This window comes from Triturus cristatus, chromosome 11 (genome assembly GCF_964204655.1).
Source record: "Triturus cristatus chromosome 11, aTriCri1.1, whole genome shotgun sequence".
NCBI classification, from domain to species: domain Eukaryota; kingdom Metazoa; phylum Chordata; class Amphibia; order Caudata; family Salamandridae; genus Triturus; species Triturus cristatus.
In genome coordinates, this window is record NC_140594.1 from 175,087,207 (window position 1) to 175,106,937 (window position 19,731).

The 19,731-nt window shown below is 47.7% G+C and overlaps 1 protein-coding gene across 7 annotated transcripts in view; it reads right to left on the reverse strand.

Moving 5' to 3' along the window:
* Positions 1 to 618: 618 nt before the first annotated feature.
* The window catches only part of HVCN1 (hydrogen voltage gated channel 1), a 246,507-nt gene continuing 227,394 nt past the window's right edge, over positions 619 to 19,731 (reverse strand). For all 7 annotated transcript variants that reach the window (XM_085636320.1, XM_085636316.1, XM_085636321.1 and 4 more), the window contains one exon: positions 619 to 1,132. In XM_085636320.1, the coding sequence (XP_085492446.1) occupies positions 1,070 to 1,132 (63 nt within the window). In that variant the 3' untranslated portion in view covers positions 619 to 1,069. The remainder of the gene's footprint in view (positions 1,133 to 19,731) is intronic.

Genomic DNA, 19,731 nt, shown 5'->3' on the forward strand with positions numbered 1-19,731 from the left:
CACTTCATTCGCGTGGGAGTACAATGAGAGTCTATAACATCACTCGACATAGATAGGGTCATCCGGGTGATCCATAGAAGATATTTATCAGCCAAAATGACCTCAATACTTGTGAGTGCCTCACACTCTAATCCTTTGGAAGGAAAGGTACATGGACAGGCTACCTACAGGAATGGCCTCTTCAGAGGGCACATTTTGACACAGAGAATGTTAAAGATTTAAATGTCATCACGGACATTGCAATGTACTCCTTGTTGAAGACCCTTGGACAGATTACGAGTAAATGTTGGTAATAAATTTTGTGATTAACGATGCAGTATTACTATATTAAAAATAAGTATAAAAAAAGATTTAAATGGCAAGACAAAGTTACAAAATCTCAAAGTGGAAGCAGCAGAAGAAGAGTGCTCTGATTGTAGAAAAGAGGGAAGTCTCTTCCAGAATGGAGTATTTAGAAAACAATACCCAACGACTCCAGCTAATGTCCTTGGGGGACTGGATCTCGTTTTAGCCACAATTTTCTTGCTTAGCAGAAACCAAATCCAATTGAATTACAGTTAGGCAGCATCATGATTTTATGAAACAGTATCTATACATTAACGCGAAAATCCATGCAAATATCATCACAATTAACATGTGTTTATTCATGGTGTAATACAAGCAATATTTGACAAACGTTGCATATATTAATTTTAATACAGCCTAGTTTTTGATGGGGGGGGAAGGGGGGGGGGACACATTTAACTGTATTTATTATTAAGTGCGACAATAGTGGTTTTTCTATTCAATGGCAGTACATAAAAAGTTCCCAAGTTGGGAGTCGATGATCTCCGATAGCACCTTTATACACATTCATAAGGTTTGTTCTTTTTATCCTTTGTCCTTTAGCTCTAAATAAAAGTTGGCCCGCTCACTGCACAATGCTTTCAGACCCTACAAAATTGGACTTTAATGACAGTGTGACAAAATACATATCCGGAGAAGGAGATGGCATTTTTATTATCCGTGAGAAACACAAGTGATTCAAAAACTGTAATCGCGTTATTGCCATAAATTGTGATTTTTATTTTCAAGTGCTTGGGAATATTTTATTCTGTTGTAGAAGATGTTGAAGTCTCTGAATTTCTGCTTCCTGTTAAAGAAAAATAGTTTATCAGTGTAAATTGTTCTTAAGCGATCTCAATTTATACTCATATAATGTTTATTTGGAGAGCAAGTTCACACACTTTAATCCCCGTTGCTTTGTGGCGCATTCAGGCAGTCAGCAGCTTTTTACTCCTAACAATACATCTACAGCTTCGAGAGATCTCACTGTCAACTTTATGCAATTTTTCACATTTCAGCATACATATTTCAAATCCAAAGAAAACCTAATGTCACATATTGTACAGAAGCCATTTTAGAATACGTTTCGTTTTTTGAAAATGATGCTGCACATATATGCAAGGGGAGCAATGCTTATTGACTCCCTGAAATATTTAATTGCTGGGAAAACAGCTTGGAGGTATATGCTTTCTCTTGCCGCCAGAATTTTACTTTTCAGATTTATGAACAGACTGGAACAGGGGTGGTAATACTGAAATCTTATTTGCTTAAGAGGAGATTCCCTCGCCAGAGCATCATAGCAGGTATTTACATATGTTCAGTAAACTTTGCTGAAGGTATGCATTTGGTAACAGAGAAAATGTGAAACAGAGGGTCATTCACCAATAGTACAGCCCATTGCACTTGAAACATGATAGACAAATTTATATTCTCTGTGTAACCGCATAAGATCTATCTGCCAAAGCTTGTGCAGATAATAAATGTTTATAGCATTGCTGTATGAATATTTGGATTATCTACTGCGATTGAAATAGCACATTCACATCTTCTTGGATACCAAGGATGCCAATCTTTCTCTGAACGAGACAGAGGCTTTGGAATAAAAGAAAGTCAGTCAGATTTTCTTTATTCAATTTGCAATCATTAAAAAAAACACCCAATAATTAAACAGCTAAAAATCTTGAGTAAATACATGCGCTATCCAGAGGCTAAAAATTCATGTATAAGCATTAAAAGCCCCAGAGGCTAAAAATTCATGGATAAGCATTAAAAGTCCCTTCTAAAAATCTAGATGAATAAGAGCATACATTACAATTATCTTGAAATAGAAAAACGAGATACATCTAATAATACGACACAAGTGGTTGTAAGTGAATTGTAAGGAGGCTCATCCTAATAAAACCTAACAAACAAAAACCTCAATTTTAGTGTCTGGTATGTTGGTAGGAATTAAAGGGGGCCACCTAGATCCATTAATCTAAATCATCATCATAAATAGCTTTATACAATTTGCGTATGTAATCTTGAAGGGCACAGTATTAAGAAAACATTTTTTAAATAACATTGTAACACAGAATTAATAATATCACAAATCAGCGGAGTACAACCCTGCCAGAAACTTGATTGAAAAGCAGCAGCCTTTAGCGGAGTCTAATAATTGCAGGTACAATTAAGCTGGTTTCACTTGATTACAGTTTGGGAAGGCACAAGAAGAGGGCGAACACACTTAAGTCTTAAGGCTGACGAGTTAGGACAAATAAAAACAATGTGTAAAAGTATCTAGCGCAGTAGTCTCATCACTTGAACAGAGAAGGCGATCTGATGTTTTCTGCCATCCAATCAACAGCTGTAGTAACAGTCTTAATCGAAAGTACGTTAGCAGCCTTCTGTGCTGGGCTGACCTATTTAGAGATCAATACATTTCCATTTTATTTGTGGATTTCACCATCATAACATGCTTGTAATTGTCTATATGTTGGGCCACTTGGAACCTTGCCTCTCATGTAGTAATCCTAAAGATCTCTTTGATCCATGCTATGTCTGAATAATGGATCAGCTCTGGGGTGCTGAACAACTGAGGTTTGCCCAATACCCCTAGAGTTGTTTTGACATAGGTTAGCCATGGTATACGGTGGCTCAGATCCATATTCGTGCAATCTAGCACAATCTTTCTATTAAATTCTAGCTCCCTCTTAAGCCAAAAAGAGAACCAAAAGAGTACTGGGCGGAGTAGAATAAAATCAGAAATAAAAGCTCCTCCCATCTCTTCATGCACAATTTCCTCTGGGACACTCTGGGGGAAAAACCTCCTAAAAAATGTATTTTCAGCAATTTATATTGGGCAACAGGGTTTATATCCCCAGATTTCTGCTCGAAACGTCGGTACACACTTCACATTATAGAGATGTAAAATAGATTTCACATGGCTATGACCTAGGCGCTTAGCAAAGGAGTCTACGCTATGCGCCACCCTGTTGAAAGATTGTATATGTGCTCTTTTTTTTTTTTTTGAAACATTTTTTTATTGTTTTCATAGCATCAACTCAATACAAGCCCCGCTACCTCCCCCTTCAAAGGGAATACTTTACATACATCGTTGCCATCCAGTATCCAGGAGAATAGTCATCCATCACATGCGGGTCCCCCCCCCCCCCTCCCTCCCCACCCCATGTCAGTGTGCCCCCCTCTGCCTTCCCCTCTCCTGATGTGCCCCTCCCCTACAATAAATCATGCACGGGTGCTCAACCTCTTCTAGGGAACCAAGGCTTTCCCTCATGCCTAGCTACGTTCATGCTTCCAGTGCTCGCCATTGCTCCCCTCCTACTCCCCGTTCAACGCCTCCTCCTGCCTGTCAGATGTGTCCCCCGCTCCCCCGGTGTCAGACATCAGCCCCTGAAGTTCCACCACCAGCGCCTCCCACGCACGGGCCGTCGCCAGCGCCTTCTCGTCATCCCTCCAAAGGGCTAATTGCAACCGGAGCGTACCCTCTGCCCCCGCCCATCATCGCGCAAACGCCGCCCTCCACCGCAAGAAGCTAGGCCCCGCTCGGGACTTCCAGTGCATAGTCCGTTCCCTCTTGGCCATAATCAACCCTAAGTCGTAAAACTTGCAAGTAACCTTCGTCCGGCGGGTGTGGGGAAACCAAAGTAACAAGCAGGCCCCCAATTCCGGGGCAATAATGCGGTCCGTCACCTGATTCAGGCAATCCATAACCTCTGCCCAATAGTCACCCAACTGGGCGCAGGACCAAAACATGTGACGAAAATCAGCCCCCTCTCCCCCGCACCGCGGGCATTGAGAGTGCACACCCCCAAAATATTGCAATATCTTAACCGGCGTCAGATACGCCCTGTGCAACGTAAAAAACTGAACCAGCTGAAACCGGGCACTGCGCGTTCCCTTCCAGGCCCGCCGCACCAGCGTGGTCCATGTAGTCTCGGGGATCGGTTTCTCAAGGTCCAATTCCCACTTACCCCTCAAGGCGGCAAGGGGCTGCAGGCCTTCCGTCGATAGTCTGCGGTAGAGACAAGTAATGGCCTTGGTCGTCCCCGCCGCCATCACTACAGATTGGCAACCTGCAGCGATCGGCGGCTCCGAGAGCCCCATATTCCAGTGTCTCTGGAGGCTCGCTACAAGGGCCGCGTGGAGTAAAGAGTCCCCCCGTGGAAGCCCGTAAGAGTCCCGCAAGTCCTGGAAGGGCAGCAGCACCCCCTCTCTGAATAAATCGCCCACCATCTGCACGGCCAGCTCCTCCCAAACGGCCAGCCCAGACCAATCGCCCCCATGCGGGAACGCCGTACACATTCCCAAGGAGATCTCCGGGGCATAGGGGCGAGTTATCGCAGCCCTCCTCTGGCACCTGTTCCAGCACAGCCGGAGGGTACGCTCCTCCAGAGTAAGCTGGGCAAGGTCCAACCGCTGCTGCAAGACTATGACGGCGAGCACATGCCGCGGAATCAACCTGCCCTGTGGGCCCTCTGGGCCTCTATACTCCCTGGCCACCGCCTGCGTAAGCCATTGGAGTTGGGCTGCCAGATAGTACCATTCAAAGTCCGGGACTGCCAGGCCCCCCTCCGCTCTCGGCCGCCGCAGTGTGGTCACAGCCACCCGCCTCCTCCCCGAGCCCCAAATGAAGCCCGTAGACAGTGCTCGGAGCCGTGCGAAATACCATGCAGGTATCCATATAGGCAGGGTGGGAAAGAAGTAGAGGAGGCGTGGCAACGCCACCATCTTCAACAGCGCTACCCTCCCGGCACACGAAAGTGGGAGCGTACTCCAGAAACTCATGCTACCACGCAAGCCGCGGATGGCTCTGCCAACATTCCCCTCCAGCAAATCAGGCTGGGTGTGGTAGATACTAACCCCCAAATATCGCAGGCAGCTACCTTCCCATCGGATCACTCCCAGCGACTGGGGGGCCTGTCTGCCCGGCAACAGCGGGAACAAGCATGTCTTGCCCCAGTTGACCCTGAGCCCGGACAGGCGACCAAAGGCCTCCAACAAGGCGATCGCTCCACGCAGTGCGCCATCTGCATCCGCCAAAAACATCAGCAGATCATCTGCATACAGGGAGATATAGTGGGCGTCCCCCCTCAATTGTACTCCAGCATAGGAGCGCCCCAGTCGGGCATGTGCTGCCAACGGTTCAATGGCCAGGGCGAACAACAAGGGGGAGAGCGAGCAGCCCTGCCTCGTCCCCCTCCGCACTCGGTAGGAAGTCGATATGGTAGCCCCCGTCTTCACCCGGGCCGTGGCATCGTTATAGAGCAAGGTGGTCCAGCGCACAAAGCCGTCCCCCAGACCAAATGCCCGCAGCACTCGGTATAAATAGGGCCACTCTACACTATCAAAGGCCTTTTCTATGTCGACCGACAGTGTGCAGGCCTCCGGGTATACGCCCCGGTCCATCTCCATCACCCGCAGCAAACGTCGAACTGAAGTGGCCGTGTTACGCCGAGGGATAAAGCCCGCCTGATCCGGGTGGATCAAGGCGGTTATATGAGTCAACAGGCGTGACGCCAATATTTTACTCAAGATTTTGTAATCCACCGTCAGCATGGAGAGCGGGCGATACGCCGTGCGTGCGCTGGCCTCTCCTCCAGGCTTCAACAGGGGCACCACAATTGCCTCCCGAGCGGAGGCAGGTAAGCGCCCAAGTCGCCAAGCCTCACTGTAAAGGACTTGCATCTGCGGCGCCAGCAAATCCGGGCAAGCCGCATAGAACTCAATGGGCAAACCGTCCGCTCCCGGGGTCTTTCGCCTGGCCATATGTTTAATCGCTGCGCGAATCTCGCCCAGTGATATGGCACCCCCTAGGTCCTTCCCGCTCTCTGGGTCCAGCCGGGGCAATCGAGCCGCCAACAGAAACTCGGCCAGGCCGTCAGGCTCCCCCTGCATGGTGCTATCATACAACCCTGCATAATAACTAGCAAACTGCTTATTTATCCCCGTCTGAGAATAGACCGGGATTCCCCCTGCCTCGACCAAAGAAAGTATCGGGGCACCTCGGGCTGTCGGGGTCGCTAACCATGCCAGGAGAGATCCCACCTTATCTCTTTCCGCGTGCGCCCGGGTAAGATAGTCCTTATGATCAAAACAGCAAAGCTTCTCCACACACACTGCCACGCCCTCGCGCGCCTCCACAACCGCAGCCATCTCGCCCTCCCCTGCCTGATGCGCGCGTTCAGCCGTCCGCAGTTGGGCCTCCGCCCCCTCAACCTCCTTCAGCAAAGTCTTCCGCACTCCAGCGGTGGATGATATACAAACCCCCCGAACAACCGCCTTAAACGCGTCCCATTCCGTCGCCCGGCTCGACGCCGTTTCCGAGTTATTCCTAAAATACTGCTCTATGCATCCGCTAATCTCAGCCCGGAAAACCGGGTCCTCCAGCAGCAAGGGGTTTAGACGCCACGTAGGTATCGCCTGCCGCTGCCTGGACCATTGCAGCACCCCCATACAGGGGTTATGGTCCGAGATGGTTTTAGCCAAATATTCACTATGACGCATCAAAGTCTGGACATCCGGGGAACACAGTACACTATCCAATCGGACATACAACTCGTGGGGGGCTGAGTAGAAGGAGTAATCCCTATCCATCGGGTGATGTGTCCGCCACGTGTCCACCAACCCCCAAGTGTCCTGCCAAGCTCGTCTACTATTGGCCACCCGACGGACCACCGACTGTGCAAGAGGCGGGTGGACCGATCCAGCTCAACATCAATCACAGAATTAAAGTCCCCTCCCATCACCACCGTCCCAGTCAAATATGCCGCGAGCTGCCCCGACAGTCTGGAGAAGAAGGCGGCCTGGTCTACATTAGGGGCATACACACTACAGAAGGCCATGTCCCTCCCATCCAATCGCCCTTGTACTGCTACAAAATTGTATATGTGCTCTTACCAGAGGTCCCCATTTTATTTGATTATCCAGCAGAATGCCTAAATAACAAAAGCTATCCGCTTTCCCTAAGCAATGGTTTTTTATATAGTGAGGTTTAGATTTCATGTGTTTTGGGCCTACTACCATAGTATAAGACTTAAGATAATTATTTTTCAGTCCTAAATCCTCCATAAATTCATAGACCAAATGTAATAATAACTATATACATTTTGATGTCTTTGCAATAAGAACGGAGTTATTCACATACAATAATGCCGGGACCATTCAAGCCCCCCCCCCCCCGTCGTGTTGGCTCATCCCGGCAGCGGTCTCTGGTCTAGCCTATTAATATACAAAATAAATAGCGTGGGGGCTAAAATATAACCCTGTAGGACCCCCCCGTCCTAACAAAGTGCGTAGTGCATTCTTCTGTGGGGCCAAATCTCGCTGAAGCCTCTAGCCAAGTGTGCATATGGTGCACAAAGGCTACAAGGGCCTCGTTCACTCTCATGTCCCTCAGCACAGCCCACAGTTTAGATCTATCCACTGTGTCAAATGCTGTTCTGAGGTCCATGAAAGCTAAGTGTATACCGCCCTCCCTTTTTTAACAGTTGTATATTTATTAATCAACAAATAAAGATTAAAATTCTGTTCTATTGTCCCTGGCCTGAAGCCGTATTGAATATCAGACAAAATTTATTGGCTTTCAGACCCGTCTGCCAATCGTTTTAGGAGAATCCTGCCCAGGACCTTATCCTCAGTGTCTATTAATGATATAGGCCGGTAGCACGCTGAGTCCTCTTGGTTGCCCTTTTTAAAAACAGGAACAATAATTGATTGTTTCCAGGATGTTGGAATATGGCTACGGTATTCCGATGTTGAACGATTAGTGGGGCCCAGAAATCCTTGCATGATTTAAAAAGCTATCCGGGCACCCTATCAGGCCCCGGCGCCTTCTCTAGTGTAATTCCCGCTCTGCCTTCTCTTACCTCTTCTAAATCAAATGTCAGTAGCGGTCTCCACTCGGGCACTGGATAAAGGTAGAGACGCAGTCACTGAAATAAATGTTTTCAAAATGTGCAACCCAGTTCTTAGCTGGAATGGATTGTCTCATGTCTGGTGGGGTTATTTCATTGAAGAGAGTGTGGCTCACAATTCTCCACAAAGCTGGATTATTCCTCTCTTCACACTCTTCCTTTAAATCCTCCAATGCCATTTTTATCAGTTGGCTCTTCCTATGCTTTTGTGCTTGCACATAATTCCTTCTGGCCAATTTAACAGCCAGCGTGTTCCTTGGCTTTTGTTAAATGGCCCGCTTTAGGTCCTTAGAAACACTCATGCAGGGCTTGTCAAACCATTAAGGGCCTTCTTCATTAGATTTCAATTTAGTACTAAGGAGAGCTTTCTGTACTTCTCTGCAAATATTGGAGTATGTGTTCAAGATCGCCTGTTGTTGAGTTGTGGTTTAGATACACCTCAAAATCATGACTGCATACAATGACCAGTTTCCTCAAAAAATCCTCGGGACTATCCTATCCCAGGCTATCCGCCTGCCCTGGTCCTTTATTGTAAGGGGATTGCTATAAATGTTGAGGCTTCTTCTCTAAACCATTCCAGCTAAATTCAATCAAAAGGGGGTTATGGTCACTAATAATACTCCAAAAGGTCCTAACCCCAACTAAGAGGGAGTACAGATCTGTAGAAACAGACAAAAATCAATGGTTGAGGATGCTCCCCTACCCTTATAGGTTGGTACAGTCTTCTGTGAACCATAATCCTCAATGCTTGATAAATTAATAAAATTAAATTCTGATAGGAGGAGATTAATCATATCCCCCTGCCATGAATGGCTAAAATGAACCCGTTCACTGCCCACCTCAGAGTCTGCATCCTTCTTGTTAATAGTACAGGTTGTACATGAGTGTAAACTAAAATCCCCCACGAATATAATAAAAGGGAAAATCGGCCAGTCTTTCAGGACCTTTTCAAAGAACCGTTTTAATTCAACATCCAGAGCAATCTTTGAGGAGGATGAGTTATAAACATTTATGATGAAGACCTTCACCTTTTGGTGAAATGATATCAATCAAGCGTTTGTTAAGCGCGACTACTCACCTGTAAGGGTCTCAAGGCGCTGGGGGGATGGGGGAAGGGGGGGGAGGCATCGTGCAGGTTATCCGGGAGTAGGTCTGTCGAAGAGCCAGGTTTTGAGGTTTCTAGTGAAGATGGGAATCGATGTTGTCTGTCTGAGGTGCAGCGGAAGGACGTTCCAGGTTTTGGCCGCAAAGAAGGAGAAGGAGTGGCCTTCCGATCTGGTTTTTCTGGTGCGGAAGACCACGGCGTAGAAGAGCTGGGCTGATAGTAGGGTGTTTTGGGGTGCGTGGAATTGGAGTCGGGTGTTCAGGTATGCTGGTCCGGTGTCGTGGAGGGCATTGTGTGCGTGGGTGAGCATCTTGAAGGTGACTCTCGCCTCGATGGGGAGCCAGTGAAGTGTGCGCAGGTGCTGGGAGATGTGGCAGTCTTGGCAGGCTGAGGACCAGTCTTGCGGCGGCGTTCTGGATGTTCTGTAGCTTGCTGGTGAGGTTTTTGTTTATTCCAGCATAGAGTGCGTTGCCATAGTCAAGTCTGCTGGTGACCAGGGCGTGAGTGACGGTCTTTGTGTGTTCGAGGAGGATCCATTTGAAGGTCTTACGTAGGAGGCGTAAGGTGTGGAAGCAGGAGGACAGAATAGAGTTGATCTGGCGGTCCATTTTGAGCTTGGATTCCAGGATGATTCCCAGGTTGCGTGCGTGGTCCGTGGGGGTGGGCGGGCTTACGAGGGCGGGGGGCCACCAGGTGTCATTCCAGGCATCGGGTTTTGGGCTCATGATGAGTACTTCTGTTTTGTTGGTGTTTAGTTGTAGGCAGCTGTTTTTCATCCATTTGGCGACGGCTTCCATGCCTTCTCGAAAGGTGTGTCTGGCGGTGTTGGGTTCGTTGGATAGGGAGAGGATGAGTTGAGTGTCGTCTGCGCGGAGGGTGGATTTGTGGATGGCGATTCCTCCTCCCGTGCGGGTGTGGCGGTCCTTCCTAGAGAGCTTGTACCGTTGGGGAATGGCGATGGCGATGTCCGGTGTCCGGTCCCGAGGTGGTATTGGTCCAGGTTTCGGTGAAGAACGCTACGTCCAGGGTGGTGCTGTCAAGGAGGTCCCAGATTTCTGTGGCATGTTTGTGGAGGGATCGAACGTTGAGGAGGATGCATTTCAGGGTCTACGGTTCGGTGTGTTCTTTGGGTTGTGCTGGCTCCGTGTTCCTGGCGGTGCTGTAGGTTTATTGGCAGCGGTAACATCTGAAGAGTCCATGGGTACCGGCTGGTGATGCTAGCATGCAGTTGTTGCGGCCTGGGTTGAGTGCATGGAGTGCTGCTGGGTCGTAGCGTTGGCGGGCGGAGGTCCAGGGTTCCTGGCGCTGGTCGCGGTCAGGCGCAGATGGGCTTGCCTTAAGTAGGGGTCGGGAAGGACAGCTGGGAGGCGGGGAGGGGAGCTGGATTGGGCCGGTCGCGCTGGTCGTACTGGTGGGGGAGGGGGGGGGCGCAGAGGCAGCAGCGGCAGGGATAACGTGTGGAGAAAGGGAAAAGGAGGATGAAAAGGACTAAAAGTGAAATAGGGAAGAAAAGTGCAGGGGAGTGCACAAAAGGGATTGAGCTGAAGGTAAAAAAAACTCCCAGAACCATTCCTGTGTTAAAAGCTATCTGCTACACTTCACAGTCCGCCCTTAGGCTCATAAACGTTGCCAGACCTCCCTTAGCCCTACCATGGTTAGAGGCCTCTGCATTTACTCGAGAGACGACAAAACCATCCACATATAACTGACCCTCCGCATCCCAGGACTCCTTAAAGCACATAAAATCAAAGGATTTACACATATCACTCCTCTTCCCATCAGCCAAATAAGAGCTTAAACCAGCTGTAGTCCAGCTGATTGCATTCAGCAAACCTTCAGGGGATTTCTGGGATACCATGACCTCTTTTGGTGTATCTTTTGATCTTATTTCGTTTTATCTCTCCTTCAACAAGCAGGTTTCCTGGTGATGTTTTGGTTCTGACCTGATAAGTCAATCAACGTCTGCTGGGGGGGTCGTAAGACTGGCCCGGCTAGCAACTTCCCTGTCTGCAATTAAGGGGGCCCTTACTGTAGACCATCCTACATAGCTGGCAGCTCGCGTGGGGCCTTTTGTGTTTTTGAATTAGGTCTATAAAGAAGCAACAGTGAGTTGGGGTAGTTTCAGTGAAAATCTGAACCTTACATTTATGGTTCAAATCTCTTTATTAGGTGTTCAAGTACTAAGAAAACACACACAGTGTTACCATGAGCATACTTCTCTCATTCTCCATAGCACTAGTATGAATAAAACATAACAATCCCCCAAACGTCCCCCCACCCTTACTCCTGCAACTGCAGAGCTAGAAATGTTTGTGGTGTGGCCCTACATGTCATCCTAAAGCAAAAGACACACAATTGATGGACGGAATGCAGAACAAATCAAAACATTCACCCCCAGTCAAGAGATCTGGGTTAAATCCATCATTCTTTTGCTCACCATGCCACCCCAGTTTAGACCTGGCTATATGCAAATCAGTCTTGACCCTGTGCCTCATGGGAACAGTCCAGCGCGAACTGCCAAGCCAGGTCCTCCCTGGACTGGAAACAAGCATCCTAGGACCGGTTTCAGGGTTTCACCCCTCTTCAGCCAGGATAGCTTGATTCCAGTGGCACAGCGAGCCCAGGACTCACGTCTGAGCATACCTGGCGCACTTAGGGCGAGAAAGCAAAAGACACACAATTGATGGACGGAATGCAGAACAAATCAAAACATTCACCCCCAGTGAAGAGATCTGGGTTAAATCCATCATTCTTTTGCTCACCATGCCACCCCAGTTTAGTCCTAGTCAGAAATCCGTGGGAATCAGTAGTATTGTCTGTCTAGATATTTGGGGCAAGTGAGTTCATGGAACTCTGCAGAGAGTAGGGCGATGTAGGGGCAGCAGAGCTCAGCATGTGAAGTGCCCTGTGCTGAAAGAGTCAGGGTCAGCCTCGCCATTCCCTGTGTGTACCAAAGACGTGGAGCCATCTCTGGTGTGTGGGAAACAGGGCTGTACCCCATTGTGTTGGAATGTTTTGCAGGGCCGCACCTAAAGCTAATTCGATCTGTTGTCCCCTACAGGATGTAAGCGTGTAGTGAGCGCATTGGTTAACCCAAGAATCGAATAATCAGGAAATTTAGGTAGTTGTGTATGGAGGTGAGCATCTATGTTGTCAATCAGTTTTGCCCAGTAAATAATGAGTCTCTGGCACTCCCATAGCAAATGCAATAAGGTCGCAGGGAATCCACAGCCACCCCAGCAGTCAGCACTGCGCATTTGATTTCAACTATGTAGGCATACCGGCGTAAGATACCAGTAGGTGACTTAACCTTACACTTAGAAGAAAACTTGGCTAAGTCCTATGCACTACCTTGTTCACCAATTGACATCTCCACTCAGTAACATTTTTGCCTGACAAGGTAGCCACATTGAAAGACATTTAATAAAACGGTTAGGTAGGGTCTTTAAAGGGGTTCTACATTAGCTTTGAAAGAGGAGGCAGTATTAAGATGCAACAAGTCTAGTTGCATGAGAATACATTTTTTTTTTCAAACATTCAAAACATGTTTTCCAATGTTCTGACAAAAAGTTCTTAAGCAATGAACCTATTAAAAAAAGGACCGACTACAAAACAACTCCACAAAAACTGACGTCAACTGGTCACTAGGCTCGTTAGCACCAAACAATGCACAACAGAAAATGAAAAGTACTTCCTGTGCCTTGGGGCAGCTTAGGGGTAGATACTATTCCTGTTTACAAAGGAATTTTGTATATTTGTGAAGCTAAACCAATAATTCATGTTACTAGTGATCGAACTCTGCTCTAATAAGTAGATAAACAAAATGTAGATCGGAAAGGGGGTAACCTAGATAAAAGGTAAATCACCCTCATACCAAAACTGACTCCAGGGCAAAAACCCATAGTTACGCCAAACCAGCCTAATCATGTAGATCAAATTAATTAGTAAGTTTTCTAAAAATTCTACAAATATTTTATTTCCAATTTGTTTCATCCAGGATATTAATTGCAAATAATTTCAAACCATTAACAATTAGTGTGTCCAATATTTACTAATCAAACAGCGAGACCATTCATAACCCAGACCATCCAACCACTAGTCATCAGCATTTATATAGAAGTAGTTCCTCACATCACTAAATCAGATTAAAAACTAACAGTAAATTAACCAAATTTAGTACGTCCACTAGCATCACATTTACAGTGCTTCATATGTCAAGGGGGTTTTAATATAAAGAGCACCAACAGTGATTTAGTGAGCCAACAATGTATAGCAGCGTTCTTCAGAACATAGGTTGAGTTGGTGCATGTAGTAAAGGCATCAACTCCTCTTTGGTAAGGCAATATATTACAATCACAAACATAAAACCTACAGGTTACAATGACTGGGTTGCAATAATTCTTATAGAGTAAATAAAAAAATAACAATTTTTTCAGATGGGCAAAATCAGTTACCTGGAGAGCAGTTCACCTTCCAACCCAGGGTGCAACAGAGATAACAATTCTATGTCAGGACTAGAAGCGAGGATTATGCCTTCTCTCTTCACTTTTATTAACAGCAGCCAAAACAACATGTAACAACTACATTTCCCATGAAACCTTGGGAAAAAGGAGTAAGAAACAAAATTGTCCAATCAGAAGCAGACTTGGATCCTCTAATCAGGGGCGTTGCAGACCAACATAATCTGTTCCCACAGGCTTCCCATCCTCTTTCTTCGCTGCTGCGCTGCCAAGATAAGTGTTTTTTTGCTCCCTTTACATACTGTGCTGTGTTGGGTGTTAACCTTATTGCACTGTATTGTAACCGTTTTATACATGTTTTAAAATGTTGCTATTGTGGTAGCTGTTTGACAACACGCTTTAGATCGAATATATTGTAATTACTTGCCTTTTGAGTGTTTCGCGCCGTCATGTGTAGCCGTCTAGTGTCTTAATTGCTTGATTGTTTTGCCAGGCGGCTTGGCCGCATCTCCATATTTCCTTTGTTTCCTCTTTGGCATTTTTGCGGAGAGCGGGAGCGCTTCCGCTCCTACGTGGTTGCCGCTGCCTGGATTCTGAAGCTCGGCGCAGACCTCCCGCCGCCAGGGAGCGCCGAAGGCTGCGCAGGACACGGGGCATGCGTTCGAATCCCTGAGACGATTGAACAGCGCGCCGTAGTTTCCCAGAGCTGTGTGTGGCCTGGAGACACCTAACAGTCGTAGGATCGTGCCGCTGCCCATTAAACGGCCGATCTGTGTACAGTACACCTACGCTCTGCTGCCTACTTGACACATGCAATATTAATCAGGCAGCAGAGTCTGTAATTTGTGTCTGACGCCCTTAAAGTCCTTTTTAGGTCTCGCCTGACCCAGCGCATGCGCTGGTCTGGCGAGACTTATTGAGAGGGCTCCAAAAAGTGCTACCAGGCCAGCCTAGAGCTACAGTGCATGTGCGCGGGCACGCGCGCTGCGCTTTACCGCGATTACTTTTACGGCCGCATGGCCGCTTTGATGTTTGATCGTGATCACTTTCACTTTCGCGGCCGCTTTGCATAGCCAATATGTCTGGCTTTTGGGACCTTATAAGTATTTAGTTATGCAACTGTTGCATGGATAAACACTTATAAGGTCCCAAAGGCGAGGCCTATTGGCTATGCCAATGCTTGTTTGGGGTCTGTATTCAGCGCGCTGCGCTTTGTGGGGATTCACCCAGGCCACAGTATTTTCACTGTCCAGGCTGTATCTCCTCAGGGCAGTGGCCCATAAAATCTGTGAGGTTTCCTCACCCTACATCGGTTGACTGACACCCAGCCAGTGTTAAGCAAGCCTAAATCAGGCTGCAGGTCTGCCACCCAGACCCCTTTGCTTACTTACCTCAATGAGTCCCTCCTAATGATGGAAATAGACTACGAGGAGGACTCCCAAGGGGAGAAGAACACCCTGCAGACCTGCCTTGGGACGACAAATTTTATGACGCAGTAGACACATCTATATACAGAGTTGTGGGGGAGGCTATGACCCCCCCCTGGAGGACAGACTGTCCCGAAAAATTGACCAAGCTTTAGCATGACTAACAGCCCTGCCCACGGCGCCTGCTCCCCAGACTGGACCCCCAGATGCTACCAACCGTCTGATTCTGCCCTGCGTCCACCCAATCAGTCCAGAGACGCGGGGGTTGATTTAAATGCGTTCGATAGGCTCAAACAAGCCTTTCTAGCTACTCAACCGACCCTGCCACTAAAAGAGAACCCAGGGACCCCAGACAATGCTACTCCGTGGGACGCAGGTGCTGAACCAGGCCCTTCCAGACCATGGCTCCCCTTCGACCATCTCAGGACACTACCGACATGTTGGACCCCGTGGACATTATTCCTCCCCGCTCTTCGGAATGGTCCCCAGCAGATAAGGTCGCCAATAACGTGGCGTTGTGTATTCGCAAACCCCCGGGGAAGCAGGCCCGCAACTGCTTGAGAGCAGAGTGCCCTAGACCCTCCCTTGATGGTAAAGTAGCCCTCACACCAGAGATTGACACCAGAATGGCCACATTTCTGCAAAAATTAATGAAAGACCCAAAGAAGAGAATTGACTGCTCACCTCCCTTAACAAGGCCCAGTCATCGATTAGGAAAGTCTTTACCCGGGTTTTCCGCGGGGGCGGTCGAGGTAGGGGCCGCTCGACCGACCGCCCTTCCAACCAACTCCCTCCAAGGGAACAAGGCCCCAGACAGGGTTAATACCAGGACCAGACAAGAATCGGGAATTTCTATCCCACAATGGGTAGGCACGACAAGGGCTGAGGATATCGTGGAGCAGCGCCCTCCTCTAGTCCCGGTGAGTGATCTCCCTTCTTTCCGCTTAAGGGTAGGGGGGAGGCTGGTGAATTTCTTCCAGGCCTGGATTTCCATCACAGGGGACTCTTGGGTACTTCAGACGGTTCAGAGGTTCCATATAGATTATATAGGCGAACCCTTTCAAGAACTAAAACCACGTCCCATTCAGTTCTCTCATCAAGAGTCCAGTCTGGTAGACGCTGTAGTTTCATCCTTTCTAGCCAAAGGTGCTATCACCCAGGCAACCCCTCATCCACGGGGGTTCATCAGCAACATCTTTTTAGTAGACAAGACAGATGGAGGCAAGCGGCCAGTAATCAAACTCAGCGAGTTCGAGGAGTGGCTAGTCTACCACCACTTCAAAATGGAGGGGATTTATCTCCTCGGGGATGTCCTAAGACCGCTGGACTGGATGGTACGGCTGGATTTAAAGGACACCTACCTGGTTATCTTAATCTTTCCTCCTCATTGTCGCTTCCTCCAATTAGTTTGGTGTCACTAGACATACGAGTTTACCGTCCTTCCCTTCGGTCTATCCTCAGCTCCCTGGTGATTCACCAAGGTCCTCAAACCAGCAGTGGAGTTCCAGAGGGCTCGAGGTATCCGAATGATCTTCTACCTGGATGACATGCCCCACAAACTCTTGCTCCACCTCAAAATGGCAATGGATCTTCTTCAGGGTCTGGGTTTCGTGATAAACTAGACGAAATCCGTCCTCACAGACTGTTACCTTTCTAGGCTTCATGATAGACTCCACTTCCTCCCTCTCAGTCTTCCATCCAGAAAGATTTAAAAAATTCATCACAAATTGAGACGTTCAATCACCAAACCTCAGATATCACTCAGGCAATTGGCCCGGATTGTGGGTCTTCTCTCCGCCTCCGTCCACGCCATCTTCCAGGGCCCTCTTCATTATCGACTGCTTCAATGCCTCAAAGTGACTCACTTATGGAGGGGCTGTCCCTACTCTTACAAAGTACCTCTGTCGGAGGAAGCCCCGGAGGAGATCACATGGTGGTTAGAGCACATGGAGGCCTGGAACGGCCTGGCAATATTTGGGGCCACCCCAGACCTAGTGATAGAATCCGATGCCAGGAGACAAGGCTGGGGGGCTAGATGCGGTGAGTTTTCCACAGGAGGATTGTGGTATCCTAAAGAAAGCAGGTTATATATCAACTGCTTAGAGCTCCTAGCGGGCTCTTTCACCGTTCGATGTTGGACGAGAGACTCAGTCCAGATTTCGGTCCTTTTAAAGATGGACAATATCTTGGCGGTCAGATATATCAATCATTTGGGAGGCACGAGATCCAAAGCCCTTTCGGACTTGGCCACCAGCTTTTGGCAGTACTGCCTGGAACATCAGGTGTCAGTCAGAGAGAATCTGCCCGGTCGAGAGAACCTGGTAGCAGACTTCCAATCCTGCAACTTCAGGGATTCCAGTCACTGGAAGCTTGGTCTAGAAGTCTTTCAGGCCTTGAACGACTGTTGGGGTCCTTTTTCAATGGATCAAGATTAGACAATCAACTTCTGCGATTCTTCATGTGGAGACAGGATCCTTTGGCAGTGGCCAGAGATGCCTTTTTCCAAGACTGGAGTCTGGAACAGGGATATGCGTTCCCTCAATTTGTGATAACGAGGGCGACGGCCCAGGTCAGGAGACAACGGGCGGAGATGGTAATGATCACTACCCTGTGGAGATCGCAAGTTTGGTTTCCAGTTCTTCTGGAACTTTCTTGCGATTTTCCAGTTCTACTCCCCCGGTTTCCATCTCTCCTCATGAGTCCCGACCGAGTCTCTCATCCTCTGATTTTGGGGAACTCATTGTAGCTCATGGCATGGCAGATTACAGGAGACGATGGGAAGTCTCGGGCCTTCCAGAAAAAGCTGAAGCGTTCATTTCAAAGGCATAGGTGGACAGTACAGTCAAGCGGTACAGGTCCACATGGGGCAGATGGTCCCATTGGTGTATGCGACAGGGTCTTAATTCGGTGGACGCAGGAGTAGTTCATATTCTGAATTTCCTGGCCCATTTAGCCTCGGAGGGACACGCTTATAGGTTGATTAATACCTTTCGATCAGCCATTTCAGCTAGCCACATCCCGCTTAACAACTCGGCGGTCGGAGAACATCCTCTTGTTTACAGGCTCCTATGAGGCATCAGATTGTCCCTTCCTCTGGAATCCCAGTACTCAGCCCTTTGGGATGTGAATCAGGTTCTTAACCTGTTTCTGTCCTGGCAACCTAATCGGTTTCTCTTGCAGAAGGAGCTGTCGGCCAAACTAGCCATGCTGCTCGCCCTCATTTCCTGTCACCGTGTCTCAGAAGTGAGAGCGTTGGATATCACAGGCAGGATGTTCACACCTAATGGGGTGACTTTCACCCTTCACAGACGGACAAAGTGCCACACAAGAGTGATCAGTTATACGGAATTCCCAGAATCCCCGCTGTGTGTAGTCCGCTGTTTGAAGGTATATGAGAAATTGACGGAGGAATTTCATCCCACGGGAGAGCAGCAGCTCCTTATTGTGTTACGTAAGCCTTTTAAAGCAGTATCTTCCCAACAATAGCCAGATGGGTTAGGTGGGTTATGCAAGAGGTAGGAATTAGCCTTAAGGATTTTGGAGCCCACTCAACTTGAGGGGCTATGGCTTCTAACGCTTTTGGCTTGGGTGCCCGTTTGGAGGACATCCTCAATGTGGCGGACTGGTCTTCGGACTCCACGTTTAAAGTTACTACTTCAAGTCTGTGTTGGATATGGCCCACCTCGTGGTGAGCAAGCTTTGAACCTGCATAATCCACGCCTCCAGACCTGACCCAGAATAAAAAATGTCCTTGCTATTGTAACGGAATGTTTCAATTCTATTAGGGATTCGGAGGCAAGGATTATCCCACCCTAGGGATTTCAGATGAACATTGCCCTCCCTGTATTAGAGTAAGTAAAACAGTTTTAACACTGTATTGTTTGGACCAAAAGCATTATGTGATTGCTTTATGCCTCACCGATTTTATTCTCAGGTTTTGACGTATCCTTGTCTGAATAAATGATAATTTTTTCCTGTTTTTTTTGTAGGATCCGAAATAAACAAACAAGACTCATGAATGTGAGCTACTGGCTGACTTTGTGTTTCGAAAGAGGATGGGAAGCCTGTGGGGACAGAGTATGTTGTTCTACAACGCCCCTGATTGGAGGATCCAAGTATGCTTCTGATTGGACAATTTTGTTTCTTTCTACTTTTTCCCAAGTTTTCATGGGAAATATAGTTGTTCTATGTTGTTTTGGCAGCTGTTAATAAAAGTGAAGAGAGAGGGCATAATCCTTGCCTCCGAGTCCTTAATAGAATTGAAATTTTCCGTCACGATAGCTAGGAATTTTTTCATTCAGATAAGGTCGTTAGAAGCTCAATAGTGGGATGGCACCGTTGTTAACTTATCTTGCCATTTCATATCTAATTCCACTAATTTCTGAACAAATGTCTGCTGTTTTTGCCTTTTCTACTTTTGTTTTCAGAACACTCTTGATTTTACAAGATTTAGGCCACCAGGTTGAACTAGATGTGACAAGACTTCAGTGCCCTTCCAC